Source organism: Pezoporus occidentalis, unplaced genomic scaffold, assembly GCF_034315485.1.
Source record: "Pezoporus occidentalis ecotype Australia unplaced genomic scaffold, CSIRO_AGI_Poc_V1 ctg151, whole genome shotgun sequence".
Lineage (NCBI taxonomy): Eukaryota > Metazoa > Chordata > Aves > Psittaciformes > Psittacidae > Pezoporus > Pezoporus occidentalis.
This window is the reverse complement of record NW_026913328.1, coordinates 940,906-966,162: the sequence shown is the minus strand read 5'-3', so window position 1 is coordinate 966,162 and position 25,257 is coordinate 940,906. Positions and strand designations below refer to the sequence as shown.

At 38.5% G+C, this 25,257-nt stretch overlaps 1 protein-coding gene across 2 annotated transcripts; it reads right to left on the bottom strand.

The window, feature by feature from the left end:
* Positions 1-145: 145 nt before the first annotated feature.
* On the bottom strand, positions 146-24,488 carry SSX2IP (SSX family member 2 interacting protein). 2 transcript variants are annotated; one of them, XM_062611200.1, is made up of 15 exons: positions 24,365-24,488; positions 23,943-24,069; positions 16,350-16,483; positions 15,568-15,734; positions 15,108-15,308; positions 13,166-13,276; positions 12,024-12,159; positions 10,331-10,406; positions 10,082-10,253; positions 7,187-7,337; positions 5,585-5,721; positions 4,985-5,158; positions 3,361-3,472; positions 1,206-1,326; positions 146-1,026 (listed from the first exon to the last, which is right to left on the bottom strand). In XM_062611200.1, exons 3-15 carry the CDS (start codon positions 16,390-16,392, stop codon positions 948-950), a joined length of 1,680 nt encoding a protein of 559 aa, XP_062467184.1. In that variant the 5' UTR covers positions 16,393-16,483; positions 23,943-24,069; positions 24,365-24,488; the 3' UTR covers positions 146-947. The 2 variants fall into 2 exon arrangements, with proteins under 2 accessions (XP_062467184.1, XP_062467185.1); XM_062611201.1 differs by having other exon boundaries at positions 24,347-24,424.
* Between the last annotated feature and the right edge of the window lie 769 nt (positions 24,489-25,257).

Here is a 25,257-nt window from a genome sequence, read left to right as displayed (position 1 = left end):
GATTTCCCAAAAGCTACAAAAAAAAATAAATCTGGAATTGATTACAAGGTGAAACTAACAAAATTCCAAAGCAGCATCGGATTTGTTGTCAGTAGACAGCCTGACATCCATGATAGCTTAGTGCATACAAAAGAGAGAACCAAGGTTTCTTAGAATAAAATTACACATTTATTGTTCACATTTGAAATAATCTGGTTCCTCACTGAACCACTGAAAGCCCTAATGCATCTGTAAACTCAGTATCACTATAAAACAAATTTAAAATGCCATGTAAAATAATACTATGTATGCATGTGTTTCATTTCATGGTTTCTCAGCATAACCACTTTGTCTATTTACAAATATATAAAGATTCTGCACTTTAAGTCATCTGAAATATCAAAGAGGTATTTTCAAATCACACAATAAATATAGAACCTGTTTTGTTAAAAATCTACAGTATGCTGTACATTCAAGTTGAGGCAAAAGAAGTTTAATGCCAGTTACACTTGAGACATAACTGAAGGTTTCCAATAATTAAACAACTTCTAAAAGTGCTATCTCTGCCTGTGATGAAAAGGAACACAAGGATCCAATATTTTGTTACAGTCAAAGTGTCAGACTATTGCTTCATTCACAGAATCAGAGCTTTATTACTAAAAAAATATCAAAGCTTTTATATATTTTAAATTATCTTCTTTCACAGTTGCAAGAAAATGAAGCAAAAATGGTCTAAAAAATAAAAGCCATGTGCACACACATACATACACACCACAATTCAGATCACCACATAATCCTCTAGAAGAACAAACTCATGGCATTGTTTCATTTTATAATGAGAAGTTTATGAACCAATCTCCAACCAAAAAAAAACCCAGCTGGCAACCCTAGGAAGTCTAAGGCAGTTTATGTGCAAGTTTTCTACATAGCAGAGTGCCAACTCCAGAGTCTTCCCATGACTTTGTGCATTACTCTGTTTGTTTGTCACTTTCCACCCACTGATTTGGTATGCTATCTCCAGCAGGTCTTCTTAATGCAGCACTGGAACTGGGGAAAAAAAAAGGCGAATGTTATAATGCAAATAAATTATGCTTAGGATAGACATTTTTATTTAATGTATTTTGCAATGTAACAATCATAAACTTCAGATTAGGCTTTCCGTAAGTTATCACAACTCAGTCTCTGCGTAGAGTGTACCACTATAAAACCAACCTCATTTCAGATACCTGTTACGTGCAATATACTGAGATATCTGGCAAGGTTCTGCTGAAACAGGACCACCCAACATACAGTGAGGTTTTCTTTGTCGAGATGTAGATTTCAGTAATCGATTGTCTTGGTCAGAACCTAAGAGAGATACATATCAACAGTTAAACTACAGTGCAATCGAAAACATCTGAAGGACTCACTTCTTTGTATGTTCTACTTCATATAAAACACCAAATATCTTGCAGGATGCCTAGAATAATAAATCTTATTGTTACAGATTTCTATAAAATTTTATGAGCACATGTAATGCTACTGAATGAAGTTATGTTCAGATTAGGATTCGACACTTGAAAGTGAAGCATTTACATATACAATCATCACTGCACATAGTCATATTAAAGTCAAGTTTAAAGCCACTCAGTAAAGTAAAAGTTTCTTCCAGCATATGGTGGATACAGTAATCAATACCAACATGAAAAAATGCAAACTTGTCAGAGTACAGGGAAAAAGTAGAAGCACCAAGTTAAATGCTTTAGCATTTATATGAACTTAACTATCACTAAAGTTGATGGAAAGACAATGGCCAAACTTGCCAGGGCCAGATCAATCCTTGCTAACTCTTCCTCACACTTAGATTCCAAAGCTTTCATATGAAGTGGAAAAACAGAATGGTTCTGTATTCTGCAGCATCCATCACAGCACTACAGAATTAAGAGCTTTTGGACAAGTGTTGTGAAAACCAAAAATTCATCATGAAAACAACTCTAATAAACTGTGGAATAATATCCAAATGGTGCTCGGACTCTGTGTGGCAGACATTTTTGTTTCTATGACTATTATCGAGTAGCTTACAATTAGGATATATAAAAGATCAAAGAATGCCATTTAGAAGAGAAAAATCACATTAAATACATCCAGAAACAATAGAATTTGGAAAAAGGCAATTAAAAAATCAAAAAAAGTTTCAGCATACAATGAATGTTAAACAGATCTCAAGTTGCTCACAAATCACTAAATCAAGTCATTCTTCATGAGCAACAGTCAAACAATTTTAGCTCTATTCCTAAAAGCTCTCCTACTGTGGAAGATCATTTCATGCTTACAGAAAGAACTGCACAAAGAAGAAACAAGGAAATCCCAGAACATGAGGCTGGCTAGTTTACCCAACAAGAAAACAAATTCAAGCCATCTTCACTTGATAGATGTTTCACACATTTTTTAATTGTTGGCTGCCATAACAAGAATCTTTTTAACAGATTGTTGTTACTTTTTCCTCCCCCATTCCTTCACTTTTGATCTCAACCCCACCACACAGCCCTTAGAAAGTACTGAAGACTCAGTGATGAAGACCAAAACACTGCATGTGCATATTCAGGAATGAGGGCACGGGAAATGAGCTTACCAGTTTGAAAGAAAAAAAAAAGAAATACTTTCAGTAAGTATTCTAAAGCATACATAACATGGCCATTTTGTCATTTTTTTTCCCTGACATTATTCCTTTATCGAGATACAAATCTTAAAATTGTTTATTGCTCAAATTTGTAATCATTACACTTTTCACTTTTTTTTCCAAAGGATTCTTTTCTTATTGAATATGTATGTATGCATGTTTCATTACTACATCATTAACGCTGCCACCTCCACCTTATGATGTTCTTGTTCCCAAAACTTGTTGCTTATCTATATAGATCTTTATAGGTCATGATTTCTTCAACTGCCTTGGCAATTAATATGCTTACATTTATGTTCATAACTCTAGAAACTCCCTGTTCATAACAGCTGTACTGTCAGGTACTTGACATTTAACACATCACCTCACAAATATAAAATCATTACATAAATAATTATCATCAGGGAAGGAGTTATAACGATTCCCTTTTTAAAAGGAGATGTGCCCTGACAGGCAGAGGCACAGATACCTGGTAAAATTTGCCTTGGGAAGTGTTAGGTTGGGGGATTTTGGGGTTTGGTTTTTTTTTTGTTGTTTTTATCTGTTGTTTTGGGGTTTTGTTGTTTTGTTGTTTTTTTTTTTGGAGGGTGGGTGTTGGGTTTGAGGGGGGGGTTTATAGTTTTGTTTATATTTGCATCTTCTAACTGAAAGAAAAGAGGGAAGGGAGGAGGAAGGGAGAGAAAAAGCACATTACAAGAACATAGTTTGAACCAAATACTTGCTTCCTAAGAAGGCACTTGGAGTTGTCACATTTTCAGAGTGCTTGTAATCAGTAGAAATACTTAAGAACTGTTGCTTCAGCCATGCTCCTCTATCTTCTTCAAATGCCTTTCTCTAAGAAAAGAAATGACAGTTTACATTTACAACCACAGGAACAAAGTTACTCCACGTTCATGCTATTCCAACTAAGAAAAAGTTGTAACATGTCCATGTAATTCAGGAGAGACAGCCGTTTAACACAGAATTACAGTCATGTGAACAAGCTTTTGAATCCAACAAGGATTAGCTGAGAAAGTATTTATTTTCAAGCCAACTCCCATGGTTTGTTTCACTGAAGTCTGACTAATCCTTTCATTTTACTGTTCTCCACTCCAGTGACACCATCTCCTATCACTACCTCCTATGCTCCCCTTCAGTGTAGCACTACCTCTTGGAGGTAGCCCCCATTTCTGCGCAGCTGCCAGTAAGGATTACTGCTTAAACCTCAACCCTGAGCCTTTTCCTTGACAAAAGTGATACTGAAAATAACACTGATTAATTCCATCTGAAACTGTGTCAGAAAGGGGTTGTTTTATTTCTGTCATTGAGCACAAAAAACCCAAGGAAAATAATGGCAAAAGACAAACTCCAAGAAGATCCAATGCCTCTGGAATCAAGCAACAAGCTATTTCATCTCAAAAATCCATCAGTAAAACAGGTTCTACAAGTTCATTCTAGTCCTAACCTTAAGAGATTAGGTGAACAGTACTGCTTTTATCTGACCAAATGAATCCACAGTTCTATCAATTTTAATCATATCCCACTCCAACTTTTTGCTCTGCATATCAAAGCAAGCAGTTCTCTAAATAATAAATCTAAGGTCCATTTCTTTTTTCCTTCAATATTTTCCTGCCGTAACTGTACAATCATAGTTTCATGACCACACACATCATCGTGGCCTCCTTCCCCTGCTAAACTTGTAAGCCTCTTCATGCACTCAACCATAACTGCTGGCTGGACCAAAGAACACACATGCTCAAGCTCATTTAGAAACACATCTATGCCAGCCATGTTCCAGTATGTGTGCTTACTGGCCAACTTCACTACAAGAAAAGAACAGATAACCTTAAGGAAAAGGCAGCAATTACTTTGCATTTCTGAAATAGTCACTGGTTTAGTCAACAGTTCAGGAATCTAGTACCTTTGAGAACTCAGAGAATGCAGCCAAATCTGACCAAAACTTGCATAAACCTTGCTTTTGTAGGAAACCAAGCTTAAGAATTATCTACTAAAGGATTTTGTGATTAAGTGGACTGATTTTTGGAAGTACTTACATATTGCTGAAACAAAAAATTAGTCATTCCAATTGCAGCAACTGTATTTTCTATTACACAAAAAAATCCTACTTCTTTGGTTTAGTTTTTTGTTTGTTTGGTTGGTTTTGGTTTTTTTTTTATGCCAACCGAATGATCTACAATGACCAAAGATATGTTTCATATAGTATGAGAATGATCTTTCTCTATAGATTTTAGCAAACAGATATTGTTGGATGGCTGCACTTCGGTGTGTATAGCAGTAAAATTACTTAATCATGACTCATCTTCCATAGCAGTTTCCTTTTCTAACACCTTCCCACTTTTTTAATACCTCAAGTCCTAATCTAATAGCAGCTTCTGTAAAACTCCTTCGTTCCTTCTCAAAATTCTTTCTTTGTTCTCGAAATAGTCTCCATTCTTCCTGAAGACGTTCTCTTTCTTCCAGTAAATAGCAGTCCTGTAGTAATACAGTGGTGTCATCATCACATGGACACATGAGCTGCTGCTGCAGATATAAAGCAAAGAGATACAAACATTGATTTGGGAGTGACTGTTAAGAGAAGAAGAACTTCCATGGATTTTCAGTTTTATAAAGAAAAATGGCTGAAGTTTATAATAGAAGCAACGTAGTGAGTATCAAGTTAGTGGCTGGTAGGGGAAGAGTTCCAGATAGCAAGCAGAATGTCAGTCAGCTGATGCCATCAGTCGTCTTCACCTTTATCCCCCCAAATTATTCTTACCAGGATTACCAGCTCTTTCAACTACTAACCAGCCCACTAGCACACCTATACTCAGACTAGCCATTGAGATGTTTTATTTCAAAAGCATTATTTAAAAAAAATGAGAAAGGCTCAGAGGTGAGAAAAGTGACAAGTTAAAAAACCAGCTTAGATTCAGATGAGAAAAAGTAAGAAAAATTAAAGTCTACTACCTGTAAAAGCTGTTGCTGAGTTTTGATCATTTCTCTGCATTGCTGGATCTCCAGCTCTAGCTTTTCAGTTTCCATCTCATGGTCTTCTCTTGAAATGACATCTCTCTCATTCAAAGCTCCTGAATGTACACGTGATACTAAGGGGAAGGAAGAAAGCTGCTTAAAAGAAAAAATACAAAACCAAAACAACAAAAATCCCTCATATCAGGGACTTACAGCAATACCAAAAGATTTTAGACTGTTTGTTTCATCCTGAAAGATATACACACAGTGTTCAAAAGCACTACTGGAGATGAGATCTAGAATTGGTGCTACACACATAGCTATGCACTAAATCCAGCTCAGGAAAAAAATAGCAATGAAAACAGCCATTTCACACCCCTAAAGGAAAACCAAGCATCTGCACTGCAATAAGCGTCATACAAAACCCCCCACTTGTTTCAGCAGTTATTTAAAAGAAAACAAGTGAAGAATTTCTTTTCAGTAAAGTGCTGTTAGTGTATTCTTCCAAGCCCACTTCTGAAGGGCTTGTGTGTTCATAAAAATGACAGCAACTATATTTATCGCAGATATAAAAAGATAGATCTTTCCTTCAAATCCTGTGAAGGAGGAAAGGAGCTAACAAATATCACAAGCACATTCTCATCCCAGTAAGAGAATGAATTAGAGAAGAATAAGATCTATTTTGTGTAATTACATACTGCTTTAATTTCACGCATAGCTATCACAGTGATTGTAATAAGCCAAACTTCAATCCCCTGATGTCAGTGTTTGAATATTAATTGAAACCTGGTGGACTACATTATGGCCATTTCTATAAATCAGAAAAAAACCAAAAGGTGACTCCAAGAAAACAGCAAATGCTCAAAACATTTTTCCTGCTGCTTACAATTATTTTTCCAGTTAGCTACACCAGATCAAGTATTACTTAAAACAAATCCTTCCTATGACATAAATGTATTCTCACATAGACCATCTGCTCTTATTTGCAATTGCATGCATGACCTTCTCAGTCTTATTCTTGACTGCAGATATCCCTGTAAGCAGCAGCATCTGCTTGCATGGGAAAATAATACTAGGAAAGAATTTTATATATTTTTAGCTGTCTTTTAATGCTGTTTAACAGCTGGAAACAAGGAGGGTTCATCACCACACCAGCAGCCAGTTCACTTTAGAATGCCATCAGAAGCCTCAGAGGTATGGTTATGGCAAGCCTAGACTCCCAAGATGGATTTATGTATTTTGCCTCCAATCACTTCAAATTACATCTGCATTACTTGAACATTCCAAAAAGCTGGGCAAAGGCAACAAATTGTAGTACAGGGCATGTATGCTCAAAAGAAAAACAATTATGTCTTTGTAAAGTTGCTGTTTACTGTGTCAAAATATAATCATGTCCTTTCTCGTAACAACAGGCTTGGTATGCAATCACTCCCTACAAATGAAATTCACACAGAAAAACTATAAAAATCACAAGCCCTTTCAGAAAGGCTACCAGGTACTTCCTTCCGTTTTAGCTTAGACAATAAGTCTTCAGGGCATGATACCAAATGGAATTATTAGTAGTACTTTACATGAAAATGTAATACAAATAAACTTCACCTTGGTTATCTAGCTTTTCAACATGATTTTTCAACATTCTCCACTGTTTTCTAATGCTGTTGGTAAGCTGTTCTCGCACAGTTTCACAAGACAGTTCCCACATATTCTCTTTATTTAACTCTCCAATATCTTCTTCCAAGTCTGACAGCACCTGTAGAAGCAGAAACAAGAAGGTGTAAACCACTCCACTATTTCAAATACATGCACTCATTGATTTAAATATGTATACGGATTTAATTTACTGAAGGGAAGAAAACCCTTCTATACAGGACTGATTTTTCCAACCAGGGAAATATGACTGTCAGGGAGTTTAGCTCCTTACCAGCATGTTGAAGAGACAGAAGTGACCTGGCAGTCCCCAGAATCCCACCACAGACGGAGTATATCAGCTAGCAAGACTTACTCTCACACATATTCAAGCCAGGAGTTCAGACTGCTGAGTTATGCTATCAAACTTAAGCTGTAGCTGCCCATAAACTCACTATGCAGCATGAACAGGATTTAAAGACAAAGATTTTCTCCTGTTGAGAATTAAGTAATTTGTTTCTGCCTCATTTTTCTCCATGATGATAAAACAAACCCCAACCAACCAAACTACCACACTGACAGTAGTGGAGCTAGCACTTCCTTCTTCCATTTTTCGCTACAGTTCAAGCATCAAACCTGAATGCTATAGTGAACAGCTAGCATATAGAAATCTAAATAGCAAAGAGAAAACTAGCCCAGGACAGTTCAGTAGGTTTAATTTGAAAAGCTATAGTCATTTGAATAACTGGCATGAATATTCCACTCTTAAGCATCTAAATCATTCTACACAATCCCCTTGATCTACAAGTAGGCAAGAAATACTGGATGGGAAGTACAAAACCATAGTAGCCCATTAATACTACAACAGTTAACAGATGCTCATCTAATCAGTGGTTAATTTCAGAGCACTAAGCCTGTTGTTCCCAAGTTTGTTTCAATACACAAGTTCATAAGGACCCCATTCCCACAGCTGGATTTTCACCAGCTTACTCAAGACTGTTCCAAACTCTCTTGGCCTCACAGCTGGACCATTTAAAGAACTGATATCCAATTACGCTTTATACTACAAATTATACCAGATACCCATTACAGAAGATCAACTTCTCATTGCTGAGCTATAGTAATAATTATATCTACATAATCAACTTCTAAAGTAAAGGTTAACACACAGCACATTACAGACTACTGTACTAAATACACATGGGAGTCATTCTGTGTGGTATACAGGGCAAGTCATCCAGTGAAGTTAAAGAGTTTATTCACACCTTACGAAGGTGTGGCCAGAGTCTCTAGTGCTTTTCCTACACAGTGCATTCTAAAGCTGAACAAATGCACCTTAGATAGCTCAGAAATAAAGGAATAGTACAGCAACTTGAACAGGTGTCCTGGGTTCAGCAGTAGCAGTCATTTTTCTCCTTCTTGGTAGCTGGTGCAGTGCTGTGTTTTGACTTTCAGCCTGGGAACAGAGCTGATAACAAGGATGTTTTAGTCTGACCAAGGACTTTGTGAGCCTCATGCTCTGCCAGGGAGGAGGAGAAGCCGGGAGGAAGCAGAGACAGGACACCTGACCCAAACTGACCAAAGAGGTATTCCATACCACAGCACGTCATGCCCAGGAGGTAACTGAGAGTTACCCGGAAGGGCTGGGAGTCTGCAGGGTCGGAGGAGGTATGGGTCAGTGCTTGGTCGGGCTGGGGGGGGGGGCGAGTTATCGGTTGACTGGTGGTGAGGTGCTGTATTCTCTTCCCTTGTTATTTCCTTTATCATTGTTATTATTGGTGGTAGCAGCAGTGATTTGTGTTATACCTTAGTTACTAAACTGTTCTTATCTCAACCCGTGGGAGTTGCATTCTTTTCGATTCTCCTCTCCGTCCCTCCGGGAGTAGGGGGAGGGAAAGAAGAGGGGGGAGTGAGTGAACGAGTTACCTGACTGGGTTTAAACCACGACAACAGGACAGCTGATCTTCTCAAATAGCAAGCACTAGAGCCCACAAAAAGAGTACACTCTGACAGGCTCTATCTACACATACTCTTTCTTATGAACATGTACTATTTGTAATATAAAATGCCTAATACTTTGTTCTGTAGAGTATCTGTATTCTCTTAATACCCTACTACCAGTACATCAATCTTGAGTGATTCTTAGAATCTAGCTTTTATGCATGTTTGCTGTATTTCAACTCTATTTTTATGCTCAGGGACTTGGCTAAGCAAAAGCTCAGTTAACTTTCTAGATTATTCCCTAATTCACTCTGACATCAAGACATAACTGCAACTTCTAGCAGGGAATCAGCAAACTGAATGATAAACAATGAATGTGCCCCATACTGTTCCATAAAATAAATATATACATATGCACACACTCTGTAAACAAAGAAATACCTAAAGCCTGAAAACAAACAAGAAACCCCACAGAACATTTTCCTTGAAATTACCAGCAGCTCTGTAAAAGGAACCAACAACTACTCTAATCCATATAGGAGCACATCCTAATTATATATCCTCCAGCTCCAAGGATCCTATGGAAAGCCTGGTTTCTTTGCATAAGCACCTTGAAAGCTAGCATCAACATTTTGTATGGAAGGCAAACAAAATCCCAAATGCATCAATACATAGAACTACATACAGGTAGCTACTGCATTCACAATTTGCTTGGAGTATACTTTCAAGCTTTCCATTGACTGGCTGGGAAGAATACTCTGGGTATTGTTAACGGTTAGTAGGTTACTTGTTTAAGTGATTTGTTTAAACTGATGTGCAAGCCACAATAAACATGAAAGTTTACTTTTACTTCATCTTTTTATAATTGTGAAAAGACTCCAGCACTAAACCACCACACAGATTTAATTTTAACTGAAGAATACTTACCGGCCCATCTTCAGGCCGTTCTTTAAGTTTCTGTTTCTGTGGTGGGAGAAGCGAAATAATCTCTTTCTTCATTTGCTGAAGAACTTTTTTCAGCTCAGCATTTTCCACTAGAAGTTGTTTTTGGCGTTGTTCATAATCACTTAACAGAACTTTGTACATTTCTTCTTCATTTCTGGAGGAAGAAATCTTACAGTAACAACATAACAGCCATAACATAAACTTCAATTAATGTTGTTCTAAGACAACTACCTGGCTTCTGTCTTATCAGTCCTCCATGCACCTCTCTTCCCATCAGCTCTACCAACATAATTTAGAACTTCCATAGCTACAAATGAAAAGGATATTTCAAAGCGTGAACAACATGCAAATACATAACATTCACACGACATTGCATTTACATGTAGTTATTGTCAAGAGACCACATTACCCAAATATTCCCCTCAATCCTCCAACCCATATGAAACCACACTGCCCTGCTTAAAGTAACTGAACAAAATAGCCAAGGAAAGAAAATAAATTTGTGTTTGGAAATTCATGGAGGGATGTATTCTCATCCTGGTTTATACTTTCTTATGTATTTCTTAATGACATCTTCATCCCTATTTCAACCTTCATCAGAGGTTTATCAATTCTAACCTCTCTTCTGCCAGTAATGCCAGTTATACCTGCAGTTTAGAGTAAGCAACTTCCTAATGTGCCACAAGATGCTCCTTAAAACAAAGAGGCCTCTCTTTCCACATTTAAAGAAAAAAAAATCTAAATAAAACACACACAAAACACGACAACCCCAAAAGCACGTGAAAACAAAACCCAGACCCATCACTACAGATAAGTGGTCCAAGCACAATTCTAGTTTGCTATCAAGCAAAGAATAACTAGATTTAAACCCCTGCTATTTTGACTTCACTGATAGTTGAGCTAGTACTAGCCAACCGCAGTCAAGAACATGCCACAGGTAAATTTTGCTGACCACAGGGTGAGGCTTCTAAAGATTACTGAGCTGACACCTGAAGATTTTCTGAAGCCAGAATAGGTGTTCCTGCTAGTATCCTAATCTGGTTTAGCTTACCCTCAAGCACTTTCAGCAGACTAAACCAGCAGAAAAACAGCTTGGCAACAATATGAATAGTTTTCTTCTGGCTTAGTGAATTAAACCAGCTTACTAAAACACAACATGCACTACAGCTAGAAAACAGCTAAGTGTTTTGGGGCTGGCAGGAAGGATAAGACAAGAAGAGCAGGACTTCCACTGGAGATAAATGACACAAATACGCTAAGGTAAGATATATGAACCAAATCATGCAGATATTTTTCTTAATACATAATACTGATACCCATTTTTAGCAGCACACCACAAAAACCATACTCATGTTAAATAGCACTGATGCTTTGAACACAATTTTTAGGCAGCATAACATCTGAGTGCTCATATGATAAAGGAGATTTCATTTCACAAAACACTAGGTGCTACATATGTCATATAGCTTCCTCTCCAAAATTTCTCAAGGCTTGTCCCTAACACAAGTAGACTTTAGTATCTTAAGGGTGGAAAAAAATGCCATGCAGTGTTCCTTCCTGATTGCAACTGGTGAGCATAATAAAATATTTACAACACTAAGGTCTCGTGATGGCAGCAGCAATTCTAAAGTAGAGGAGAGACAGCTCTATCTCAGGAATTGATTCCAGATAATTCCCCCAGTAAAAAAACCCTCTCATTTTGGAATGATCTCCATTTGGTTTGTGCTTGGTAAAAAACCTTATAGAACAATGTAAGTTAGCCTTACAGAGTCAGCTGACTGGAAATATTACATCCTTTACATAATGTTCTAACATCTAAAGACCTACAAGGGGCCATACTGACTTTAAAGATACCCAGAACATAAAAGCATTGTTAACATATTGAATATGCTGGTTTGCTGTAGTAAAATTCAGAGCTACTTACCTATCTTTTTGTCCTTTTTGTTCATGACTAATTGATGTAAGCGCTCCTTTAATTTGTTATATTCTCTTTCTTTCCTCTTCATATCATGATTGTACTGTGTAGCTCTGCTTGAGATTATGTTCTGCAACTTCTGTACCTAAAAGCAACGCCACAAAAACTGTATTTTTTTCAACTAAAGCGTAACTACAACAGATTTATCAGAAAACCAAAACACAAGAAGCAAAATCATAACTTCTAATTAAAACTGTCTTTCTGGTGAAAGGAAGTGACAAAAGGAATCAGAAAAACCCTCCCAGCCCATGGATTCTGACCTCAGACTTCTCAGGGCATTTGGTGTCTTTTCTGCAGAAACCAGTATCACAAGCAACATATTATAATACTTGTTAGGTTTACACTAAAAATAATAAAGTACTAATCTTCTGGGCAGCAGGATGCTGGAAGACAGATTATTCCATTTGGTTTAAAAGAACATTAAAACATATCATAAAACAAATTTTTTGGCCAGCACTACCAATACCTCGGCTTGGGGTTTGATTTTGTTTTGTTTCTTGGGTTTGTATTTTTTTTCTCCCCTCCCCTCAATCGTCAGTTTTAAGCTTACAAACAAACATACATCACATTGAATATTTTAAGCTGCAACTTCAGAATGTTCACTATATATATATATAGTGCTGTGATCACTAACTGCATGAATAGCTTTATGGTCACAGAGAACCCTCACAGAAACTTAAGAGCCATATAAACAAGGGGGAGGTGCGGGAGGTGGTACAGAAGAGGGGATGGGAGGGAGAGAAGCACACTGGACACAAATCCTAAACTAAACAGCACCTTGAATTTCAAAGTGTCTTCTGATCTTGGTTCTTCTTTTAAACTTCTACGATAAAGCTATGCTCAGAAGTACAGAAAGCCTCAGAAAATGGCACATATGCATTTCTGCACTACTCTCTCCAAATATTATAACTTGGACCTATCCCTAACAGAACTTATGTATCCATATGCAACATGCCAATTTCACTCTGGTGAAAGGTAACATTTACCAAGAAAATCAGAATTCAATGTGAACAATTACAAGACTCACTAAAATAAAAATATGTTGCTGAATATCTAGGTAATGACTTGTGTTAATGTACATGACAACTCACTTCATCCTTTTCATTTTTAAGTAACTGGTGCAAATTTCTGTTCTTGTTTTGCAGTTGTCTGTCTCTTTCCTGAAGTCCAACTATCTCCCTTTTAGATAATTCCAACTGTTCCTAGGAAAGAGTGTTGATAGCTCAGTATCAGTAAGAAATAACAGCAAAAGATTAACAAAAAACACACCCTCTAAAAAAAAAAATAAAAAAAAAAAAAAAAACCACAAACTAAACATACAAACCCACAACAGAACATACAGACCAGAGTGCCAAACCACCTCACTTGAAGTAAGTTTTCCTATATATTTCTCCAATGTTTTGGGGATGATCTTGCATTCTCAATGACAACTTAGTTCTATTTCCTGGAGCAAGAAGTATGATTCCCCAGTACAAGCAACACTCCTTCTCACAGGTAACAAAAATTTGGCTTGGTCTTTAACAGGAATTACCTCAAATTGAATAATAATCTTAAAATTACTTAATGAAAACTTTTCATTAAGTTGGGATTCTGTAAGCATTTCTTTACTGGGAGGGTGAGGCAGATACTGAACAACCTGTATGAACTTGGGGCTATGGTCCCACTGGAGTATTTCTGTTAAATAATCAAGAGAACAATTAACACAGATATGTAGCCTGTGACCACAGCAAAACAAACAAGCTATTGCACATACGTAGAGTAAGGCTAAAGAGGCGATCTCATTATAACACATTATGCAAAACTAGAATTTTAGACTTTTTTCCACAAATGTGGAACTCAAACCCAAAAATGCCAACTTAATTGACAGAGCCAAACACTACATACAAGCTCTTTTTCTTTGTATATATAGTATTGAGCTATGAATGTGCAGAGATATTTAAGTAACAAGAATTTCTAAGCAAACCACACTGGAACACAGGCACAAAATAGTGTAAGTCAAGACGTTTGCTGCATGGTATCTGAAAGAATTTACACAAGAAACTTTGCAAGCTGACAGCTAAATTAAATGCCCTGGGATTGAAGTTGTACTAACAACGTACCCATCCCAACACCATCACCTTAATGCTATTTGTCTAGGGAAAGTAACTGGAGTGGTTACCCAGAAGCTAGCATTATATAGTATTGGTATAAAAACTGAGTGCAGTTACACACGATTTTTAACACCCTGTAGAAATGCCTCTATGTGGATGACCTACTATATTGAGAATCTACAGCAGTATTTGTGAAGGAGAGAGTGCTGGCCAGCTCCAGTGAAAAACTAGCCTGAAAAGCTCTGAAACATACACTGATGGTTTTTGTTTTCCTGACAGAATCAAGGGAAAGACAACACTAACATGACTGCACATGCAAGCGCCCATGAATTAGCATATGAACTTCCAATTTATCAGCTACTCCACAGGGATTTGCCTTGTGTATGTGTTTATCTTGTGATAAAATGAAGCTTAGTAACTTCAGGCTTGACAAGAGTTTGAGCAATTCGTATGAAGAGAACTTGTAGTTGGCTATCCAGGGAATACAATAGAAACAGAAACACCCATCCACACACACACAAAGCGCTACAGATAGGGGAAAGACTGATAATAACCCTGTGACACAGTACAGAAAAGCTAACTACAGTTTTACTAGTTACAGTTATATCAGGAAATCAACTTTTAGAGGTGGGCATAATTCTTTTAAGTGGTACTGAATGGTGACCTGAACTATTTAACATTTTCACCCACAGTATGCATTAACAGTCTCTCCTCTTCCTTGATTAAAGAGGCCATAATTCTAAATATGAATTAGAACTGAAAACTTACTAACTTTACACATCTTTCAACTGGAAATATACTTCCCAAAGCCAACCCAAATTGCACATTAAAATACAACTCCCCGTTAGTACTGGGGAAAAAAAACAAACATTCACTGTTAAAAATGTTACAATCTGTTAAACAGAAGCACTGAATAATAATTGTGGAACTATCTTGGTTTTACCTTTAATTTCGCATAGCAGTTCTGTAAGTGATCCATATCACTACCCAGTTTTAGATGCTGCATTTCTACTTCTTCCTGAGCTCGAAGGTTCTTGTGCTGCAGTACAAGCAATTCATTCATGCAATTTATGATAGATATTAAGTTTAATTCCTTTCCTTTGGACTCAGCATAAATAGAGGGAAAACCCAGTGTTGTCAGTTCCTGGTAAAAGACAAGGGGGGTGGAGAATAAATAACTAACAATCTTCGACAATTTTCCAAAAGTGAGAAACAGTATCATGTGCAATTCTATATTAATCTTCTCCTATATTCCCACACCATCTCCCCAGAAAAACCTATTTCTCATCAACTTCAGCTTCTGAGCATCGAGAAAAAAAGCCTTCTTAATCCAGTGAATCTGTACGACCGCAACTGATGTAATGTCACCTTCACACAATCACCAATAAACAGCAAGAACTCACCCTATCAAGATAGGATACACTCTCTTCAATATTCTCTTCTGTGCAGAAGGCACTGAGAAAGTCATGCATACTTTTGGATGAAGGCAGTGACAAACGCAGCACTTGTGAGTTCATACTTGGGGAAGAAATACTTTTATCTGAGGTATACTGAAAAGTATTTTTGCTATCTAAAAGTTAAAAACATTAAGAAACAAGTCAGGGCTAATAGTTTAGGACACACAAAAAGTCAAATCCCTTACCACCCAAATTATTCTTTACAGAAATTTACACTTCTAGAGCTTAGAATGTTACTTGGAACTACATACTGAACAATTCACAATTAAAAAAAAAATAATAAAAAAATAAAAGGCGTAAGCTTCCACCAAAGATTGAAAGACTTAGTATCTTAAGATACTAAATCCTTTCAAATTTTACTCATCTGCCAAGATCCACAAATTTCACTATTCCACTATATAGAAGTAAAAGAAACCATTTACTCCTTTGATACTTCTGTAATCAATTTATGAGGCAAAAAGAACATAGAATAAGTAAAGAAACCTCTGAAAATACAACATATTCTGAAAGGTGTGACCATATGTTAAGGACAGTATTTTACAGCAGCATATCTGTACAGACACAATCCAAAATGAAAAAAACAAAGCACTGCAAGTACTATATATTATTTAAATAGTCTGCTTAACTAGTCAAATGTCATGCATGAAACTCCAATCACTCTCTTAAGTGCTATAACATCACCAGTAAAGATACCAAACCCAAAAAATTCAAAAATATTACCAGTTTACCTGATGACAGCACTGGCACAGTAATAGTCTTCCAGTCTCCCATAGCAACAAAGACAGGCAGGGTACCTGAGCAACGGGTTCAGCAGTGAAGTATTTAGTACAATTGCTGGCAATGTGCGTTACGTAGGCATCTCCTAAAATAGCAAGAGCATTTTAGATTAACAATAGCAGCTAATACAGCTAGAAGATTAAAGTAGGCGTAAGGAGTGATTATTGGACTTGAGCCACATGAAATTTTTCTACTTCTTCACACAACATTTGGAACACAGTAAGTACAGTAAATATTACGCCATAAAACTGATGCATATATCTATATTTAGCCTTAAACTTAACTAAGTCTTGTAAGCCATTAACTAAAGCTAGAATGCCATGAACACATGAAAACAAAGACTCACACTATACATAACTCAGTTACTTCTGTTGATGTACATCAGAGGAAACACAGCAAACCAAATATTAAATATTTTCCTGCCATATGGCTAGGAAGCAATTTTATTAAGGTAAACTTACGCGAAGTTTTAACATAAATTTGTGTGAGTGGGATTATTACTTAAATAGAAGGATAATAAAGAGAAGATATATTGACAGAGCACAAATGAACTTCTAATAGGTATTTAGCCATTTAAATTTAACTTAGCTTATACATTTGGTTTATTCTAGGATTCCATATTGCTTTTCCCTGGCTTTCTTTTTTGCAGAATATCCAAAACTGTTAAAGAACACAAATAGGAGAACCCTTACCCTAAAGGAAAGCCACAGTCATGAGAAAGAACAGACTGCCCCCTCACCCTACCTCCACTGCACAGTAGGGTGGCATGTAATAGCATTAGAGTTACTACACTGCTGGAAACTTAAAATCCAGCTTGGATGTTTAAGATTCAGACAGCACAACTCATCACCTCATGAACAATGATACTTAAGGGAAACAAACTCTTCACCTAGCAGGAAAAAAGTACCCTTTTTTTCAATTAGCACTTTGGAACAAATTCTCACATCACTTTTAGACGGACTCTGTAGACTTCTAGAGCACAGGGATCTTTTCCCTGCCCTTCCAGTAATGTTCCAATAAATACACTCTGGATAAGCAACTTCTAAGTTTCTGACACCAAAAAACCTTGTATTTTTATCACTGTGGAAAAAGCTATTACCTGTGGAAGGGAGCAGAAAGGAAAGGAAGAGGGAAAAAAGACCTCTTGAAAACAGAGACAGTGAGAATCCTTATCAACATTTTAAAGTGAAGAACACAGTGCCCAAAGTAGCATCAATTTTTTAAGAGATCATACCGGTGTACAAAATGCTCAGCACTATAAAATAAAATGAGCAGCTGGATATTCTTCCAGATTCATAAGTTTACTTGGAAAAAAAGGTAAACATCTGTTCCTTAGATGAGTTGAAAGCTTGCAGGAACTGCTGAACTACATATCAGAAAGTACAGGTTAAAGCACCAAGAAAACATAGTCAATGTGACAATCTAATGGCTGTTCTTTAGAAACAGATTTTTCTGCTTTCTCTCTGCCCATATTCATTTATGCACATTTCTCAGGTAGTCCATCGTCCCCCCCCCCCCCGGTAAAACCAAGATGCCCAATGTTGATTTGTTTTGTTGTTTGTGGCAGTGGTGTTGTTTGGGTTGGTTTGGTCTGGGGGGAGGGAGGCAAGGTGGGATGGGGTAGCAGTAGGCTGGTGGTGTTTGGTTTTTTACACCCATCCAAAACAACTATGCTTTTAAAAATGGAATTCAAAGTCAATCTATGAATTAAGAGAACACACATCTTACATGTCAGTTTCATTTCTGTTAGATCTATTAGAGAAACCTGCAAATGCAAGGGGAAAAGGCAGCAAATTAAACTACAGGTATATTCTTATTACTGACATTACAATCCTGCATTCTAATAAAGTATTTCAAAAGATCGTGGAGAAACTGAAGACATAAATTCCATTAAGGACTGCTGGAAAGTCCACAAAAATACTATTCACATTTCAGATATGCTGTAACTTTCAAACCAACTGGCTATTATTCTTCAATAGACTGCATGCCCATTATGAGATCTTATCACCCAGATTCCCTCAACATATGGTATTACCAACCCACAGGCCTCTCTACATTGACAATAGTATTCTGACACAGCATCTATCACACCAAACAATGTTTGACTGGAAGCAGAAACAGAACTAAAGGATGATTGCGTTCCCACACCGGGACTAAATTTGAACCCTACAAGCCACATGCAGATTCATTCAGATGCTTTATCAAGATTCCTCTCAAGTGACATGCCGCTTCTAGGTACACCAACAAAAGGACAAAGAAAATTAACACACAAACTCAGGTTCAGAAACACGTCTAGTGAAGACAGAGTAAGCAAGAATACATAGGCAGTACAATAAAATCCAGATAATGCAACTATATTCTTCCCACATTAATCAGTCTTGAAAGTTCTAGAGCCTTTTGTCTTGAAAAGGCCACCTGCAGTACACTGCACAGTGTTTTAAAATACATCAGATTAAAAATTACCCTCAACAATTTCTTTTTTTTTTTATTTGGAAGTGCCAAACTCAAACTTCCTTCAACTGTTAAACCACTACCTTAAGTACCCCAAGTTGTTCTGTGTCAAATAAAGCAGTAGCTTTGAAGCAGTAATTCAGCACTCTGTACTTGAAGCATCTTTATATACTGTATTTAAAATTAAACTCAGATGTGCAGAACAAGATAATCCCATGTCAGACACAAAAGGGAATGCTACAAGCATTTAGTCCCATGCCAAGATCATTTTATCAGTTCCACATGGCTTCTACTGCCAGTTCAGGACCTTCACAATGACCTCTAAAGCTGTCTAGTGATTAAGATCCACTAGCTATATTTCCTTACCAGCTTAGGCAGCTCCTCTGTAGCAACACAGCTCAATATAGCCTCACTGAAGTATGCAAGAGCCGAAGACAAGCATTCCTGATGAAGACAGCGTGGATGCAAAATTAATTTAGATTCACTGTATTCAGAAGGGACCCTAAACCTTTGGTACGCTACAGCACTCTCTTTAACCACCATAACGTACCAAGGAACATATTCATGTAGAAGCGGAAAATGTGTTACTCTGAAGCACTATTTTGCAAAATTATGGAAGAATAATAAAATGCATAAAATTGAGAAGTACTTTAGGGATGTCCAAGGTTATCTTAGTTAACACAGAAAAACTTAAATCAAACAAAACCAGTAAAGCTTTGTGGGGGGTTTGTGGGGTGGTTTTGGTGGAGGGGTTTTGTGTTGTTTTGTTTGTATTTTTCCCTCCTCAAATCCTGGTTGGGAAAACATGCAGCAGGAAGCACTTTCCCAGCATCTCACACTAATGTCAAAAAAAAAAAAAAAATCTAACAGAAACCTAAAAACAAAGGAAACAAAAAACCGTTAACACAGGCCTCCCCAAAGCACAGCCAGTTAAAACCAGAGAGCTTGATTCACACCAAGGAAGCAGTAATCAAACCAAGGCATTCAAATGCTTGCTGGAACAAGTAAAGTATAAAAAAAAAGAAAGCCCAAAACAACAAAAAACACAAAACACACAAAACTCTCATGGTAATAGCATAGCAGAACTTGATTCTTAGAAAGACACCTGGGGAATTTTTTGACACAAGCCTACAGGAATAATTCCAAACTCCTACATGATTCACTAACAGATACATCTTTCTTTTCAAGAGCAAACGTAGATTAAACTTCAAAAATAGTACATTTCACAAACCCAGAGAGCTGAAAGGAGCTGTTCTTAAAATTACTGGTTTGTGGTTTGTGGGACTGGGGAGGGGTTGACAATCAATGTACCAAGATTCCAGACAGAAATATGATTAAGTAAGCCTGAGTTTAGACCATATCACAATTCAAGTATCACTAGCAGTAAGAAATAGGATTATACACTTTACACAATGCAGCATACTTAAGAGTTTCTCAGTATCACGCTTGAACTTGAAAAGGAGTAGTTGTAACTGGGTTTGTAAAAAACTCATTCAGACAATCAGAAGAGAATCCCTTGTCACAGCACTGTGCTGTGATCATGTTACACCATCTGGTCATCTGGAACCTACATAGGGCGTGACACAAATGGGAAATGCAGTATCTGGTAACCCAGAAAACTTTTCACCCCCCAACACAGAGAAGATAGGGAAAGATAATTTTTAGAGAGCTGTTTTCTACCTGCCCCCAACACTGCAATGCCTTGGAAAAAAATGTAAAAAGTCAGTACCAATCAGAAATTGTCAAACATTCCTTCTCTGCATATTTCAAATACTACTACAAGCTGGCACATATATACATCTCAACTTGGAAAACTTGGGGGTGGGAGGTGGCGTAGTTAGCATTTATTTAAAAGGCGATATGATTCCTTCTACTAAAAATTATATCCCAAAAGGAGTTGTGAATCTGCTTAAAGCTTTTACATTTTTCAAGTAATCCAGATGCCTTTTACAGATGGCTTTTATCTGGGTAGACACAAAGGCACATCAGGCTGTGTAAATTTAGGGTACACTCCAGTCATGACATTGTGGGTTTACAGATATATCCCTGACACAGTCATGAGACATATACTTGTTTTAATTCATAAGAGCACCATAAAAGTCCATGCATTTCCTCCCTAGAGTTTTGACATTCACTCTCTCTACAGCTGTTTTAATAATACAATTTACATTTGGCACTAAAAAAGGCTTATATCCAGTGATAAATTCTTAGAGGAAGGTAATCTTTCAACTATAGTTATTACACTTTTAGTGACCTTTATTTAACACTGTAATTTTAATGATGGGTGTTGGAATCGAAGGAAGACCCTGGATCTTTCCTCCCACATTTACGAGGCTCTGGCAATTTCATTGTTATTCTATTAACTGCAAAATGAGGGTGGGGAAATTCCCTTCACTTACCCACATTCAATGGGAACTTTCAGTAATCTCAAATTTCCAGCTAAACTTCTCATGCTGCCAGAAGTAATGTGAAAAGGCAAGTCAACCACCCAGCCTATGGGTATTGAGTCTCTGCTGGATTCTGAGCATATCACACTCAGAAAATCCCAACTATATTTTTGTTTTACTTATAAAGCAAAACAAAAAATAAAGAGTAAGAAGAATATAAAGTCTTATTTGATTGTCTCAACATATATAACCACACAAGAATATACTCTCACATCTGATAAAAGCCAATGCTCAATGACTGTCCTGTCATTGCCTCAAATACTCAGGTTACAAGGCACATAATCTGATCTACTACCTCAAGATTCAGCTCTACCTTTTAAAAACACAAGACAACTGAAATCCTGTTAACGCAATCACTGAAAAAGTTGAAACACATGAAAACGTTTCATGTTCCCAAATTCCTACCCCATTTTGAACTAACACTCAGCATTTCCTTATTACTAAACAATAGCACTATTTTTGTTAATATTCAGAACTCCATTTCTCTGTTTGCATTCACAAACGATTTACTACATGTAGCTGGACCAGAACATTTTGCTACCCATGAGAAAAACCTCAGGGAACTGTCTCCTGCGGTTCCTCTTCATTCCCCCTGCACCAAGATTAACTCTGGACAAACTTTAAATAGATTGGATGTCTCTGCAAGCAGACAAGGTTTTTAAAAGGGGAAAAAAACAAAACAAACAAAAGAGCCCCACAAACAATAACCAACAAAACAAACCACAACCTTAGTTCCTAAAGTTTGTAACAGTTACTGGGCAGAGTCCTAAACTAGTATTCCAGATCTGAGAAACTGTGAAACTCACATTTCAGTAGCGTATAACCTGCAGGTTAGATCAGGCATACAATGGAAGATGGTAGCTGCAATTAATTTCTCTAAAGATTGCCAGGGAATTCAAGGAAAGGCTTTCATGTAAATTCTAGGTTTCTACTGAGCAAAACAGAAGTGTCACAGAACAGACTTAGTAACTGGAAACAAATAGGACTGGTGGTCAGCATACCTTCTCTGGAAGGAACACACACTAGCACATCCACCACAGTGCTCTGGAAGAAAAAAATAAGCAGACATACCTAGGCAAAACAGCATAAAGGAATTTCCAAAAAGCTTTTCATAGTGTTTCCTTCCAAAACCTCTTAAACTGAGATGTCAGGGGATTTATTAATGACCAGTTATGGATAGGGAAGGGTGAACTGTAGGAATAAGTCAAAGAATGGCAAGGAAAGGGTATGAAATTATATCATCTGCAAATCCCAAAGAGACAGAGGGGCCTTTGCAGGCATCTCTGTTGTTCAGTAAATTTAAAAAGGTGATGAGTAGGTAAGTGAGAAAGCTCATGTACTGTACAGAGCTATTCAGAAAAATAAAAACCAGACTGAGTGACAAGAACTGGAGAAGGTCGTCCTCATACTAAGCAAATACACAATAAAATCAGCAGCTGAAATTCCATGTTCATAAGAACAAACACAATGAAAAAGACAACTCCATTAGCTGCTTAAACCAACAGCCCCAGTTAGGTATTATCATTCAGGAAGAGATCCCAGGGTCACTATGATTAGTCCTCTGGAAATAACAGCTAACAGAACATTGAAGCAGAGAACAGGGATCACCATGATGTCTCTAAGAACACTAAGCTTCCCCAGCTGAAACACCACATGCTGGTATACCTTCCCTGTATAAAAGATAGAACAGACCTGAAAATGGTGCAAGAAGGTCAACCAATGCTTTCATGCAAGAAACTAAGCTACAACTTTTCAGCTACAAGAGACAGCAGCTAGATAAATAGGCCAAACATACAGAAAATAAATACCCATTGCTTCTTATAACACAACTGTTAAGCAGAATGAAATGAAACATTCAGCGCAACTGGAAAATAAGAGCTTTTTTCCATACAAAACAGTTAAACAGTGGACTTACATCACCATGAGGTGCTGTGAATGCTAAATATAAACTGGCTCCAACTCATTAAAAAACACCTATCAGCAGCTATTAAAGAGATGCAACCTCTGCTCAGAACTCCTTTAGCTCCAAACTGCAGTATACTAAAAGGATATATGGATAAAAGCATCACTGTACAACAAACCTGTACTTACAATCTTTATCTTTACATCTGCTGCCATACACTTCCAGGTAAGATGTTGACCCCAATGAGCCTATTACTCTCTCAAGTCCAAATGATAACCACTCCATGATTCTATATTAGTACCACTGCTTTCTCACAAAAACACATGAACCATCTTCCCCCCCACAATACTTACACTCTCAAATCTCCATCAATGCCTCCCAGTTTCCTACCTTCATTATCAAAATTTACGCAATAGGCTCACATTTTACTTTGCATGCCTCTTATTTTAAATCATTGCCCTAAAATTCTAACCATACCTCTGTAGCATATGGAGCCCCATGTAACTATTTCATTGACAGCATAGAAAGCAGTAGTGCTTTACATAAAGAGGGAGTGCAGTAATACTGTGAACAGACCTTGTCAAATTGAAATAGGCTTTGATGTAATTAAGAAAAAATATTTTTAAACAGACAGAGACACAAAATTCTTTACAGAACCTCTACTCTTACATCACGTGAAACTACCAGCTCAACCCGAGCAATCGTACATTCACTGACTCAGTAGAAACCTTTACAGCTCTCACCTCTTAGAGCATCTGACGCTTGTAGCTTCACAGAGATCAACAAATCGCTAGGCCTTCCAGCGGGGGGACAGCCGGCAAACCCAAGCCGCTAACCTAGCTCTCCCTCGTCCCTGCGATCAGCCGGAGCCTAGTAAGAAGGAGCACGTTAAGATCCACCGCCTCGCCGCGGCCAGAAAGGCTCCCCAGCCGCACGCAGCCCTTCCCCGGCCCGGCCGAGCGCAGACCGCGGAACCGGCGTTTCCCTCTCCGGGCTCCCACGGCCGGGCGAGCAGAGCCCAGCGCAGCGCCGGTACCTCCCGCTCCCGCCGCGCCGCAGAGCGCCCGTTACCCGCCACGCCTCGCGGGCGGGACGCAGCCCCGCGGAACCCTCCTCCCGACGCGCCGGTGAGGGGAGATCCGCGCACCCATCCGCGTAGCACCACCTGCTGCGGCTGCTGCCGGCGCCACGGCGGAGCAGCACAGAGGCGGCTCGGAGCGGGTGCGACTCTGCCTGGCTCGGCTCGGCTCGGCTCCACAACCCGCAGCTGCCGCGACCACCGCTCCAGCCCTTCCCCGGGCCCCGCGGGGTGACCCCCCTGCCCCAGCGTGACCCCGCCCCAGCCCTGCTCCCATTGGCTGAGCCGTTGCTAGGAGACCATCAACAAGGGCCTGCCCCGCCCCGGCGGGCTGTGGCGCCGCTATGGCCGCACCTGCCCCGCCATCAGCCGGCGGTGAGGGGAGGAGAAGGTGGGGAGCTGCAGGGGCTGGCGGCGGGAAGTCCCCGTGGGGCCTGGGCCCTCCGCTGCGCTGCGAGTACACGGAGTGGTGTTTTCTCCCCGCAGGGAGTTTCAGTGCCTGGAGATGAAAGCTTAAGAAGTCCTTCTCTGTGTCACGTCGTTATTCGAAAACAACATTTCTGTAAAACACTTTAAAGAAGACACCTTCATAGCTGATGGCGAGGGTTGTTCAGTGCTGTTGGAAATGAAGGCATTGCTGATTTGAGCAATTAGCTCACACCAAGAATCCCCGGCACTCACACAGAGCAAGCTGTGCCCAGACATCATAAAAATGGCTCCGTGTGGGAGACCTCATGTGTCCGACAGGTGGAGGAGCACCCAGACACCCTGTCTGGCACATGCCTTATTGCCCCGGTAACATCCGTTAAACTGTCTAGCATTATGTCAGTTAATATGTGAGGCTCCTAATAAAATTACCCAATAGAACTCAGTAAAATCAACTGAGTAATTGTGACCCATAGGATTTGGCTACTCTCACTATTGGGGTTTGCAAGACTGCAGCCTTCACTGAGTCAGTGACATCCTCATTGGTTGTTGTT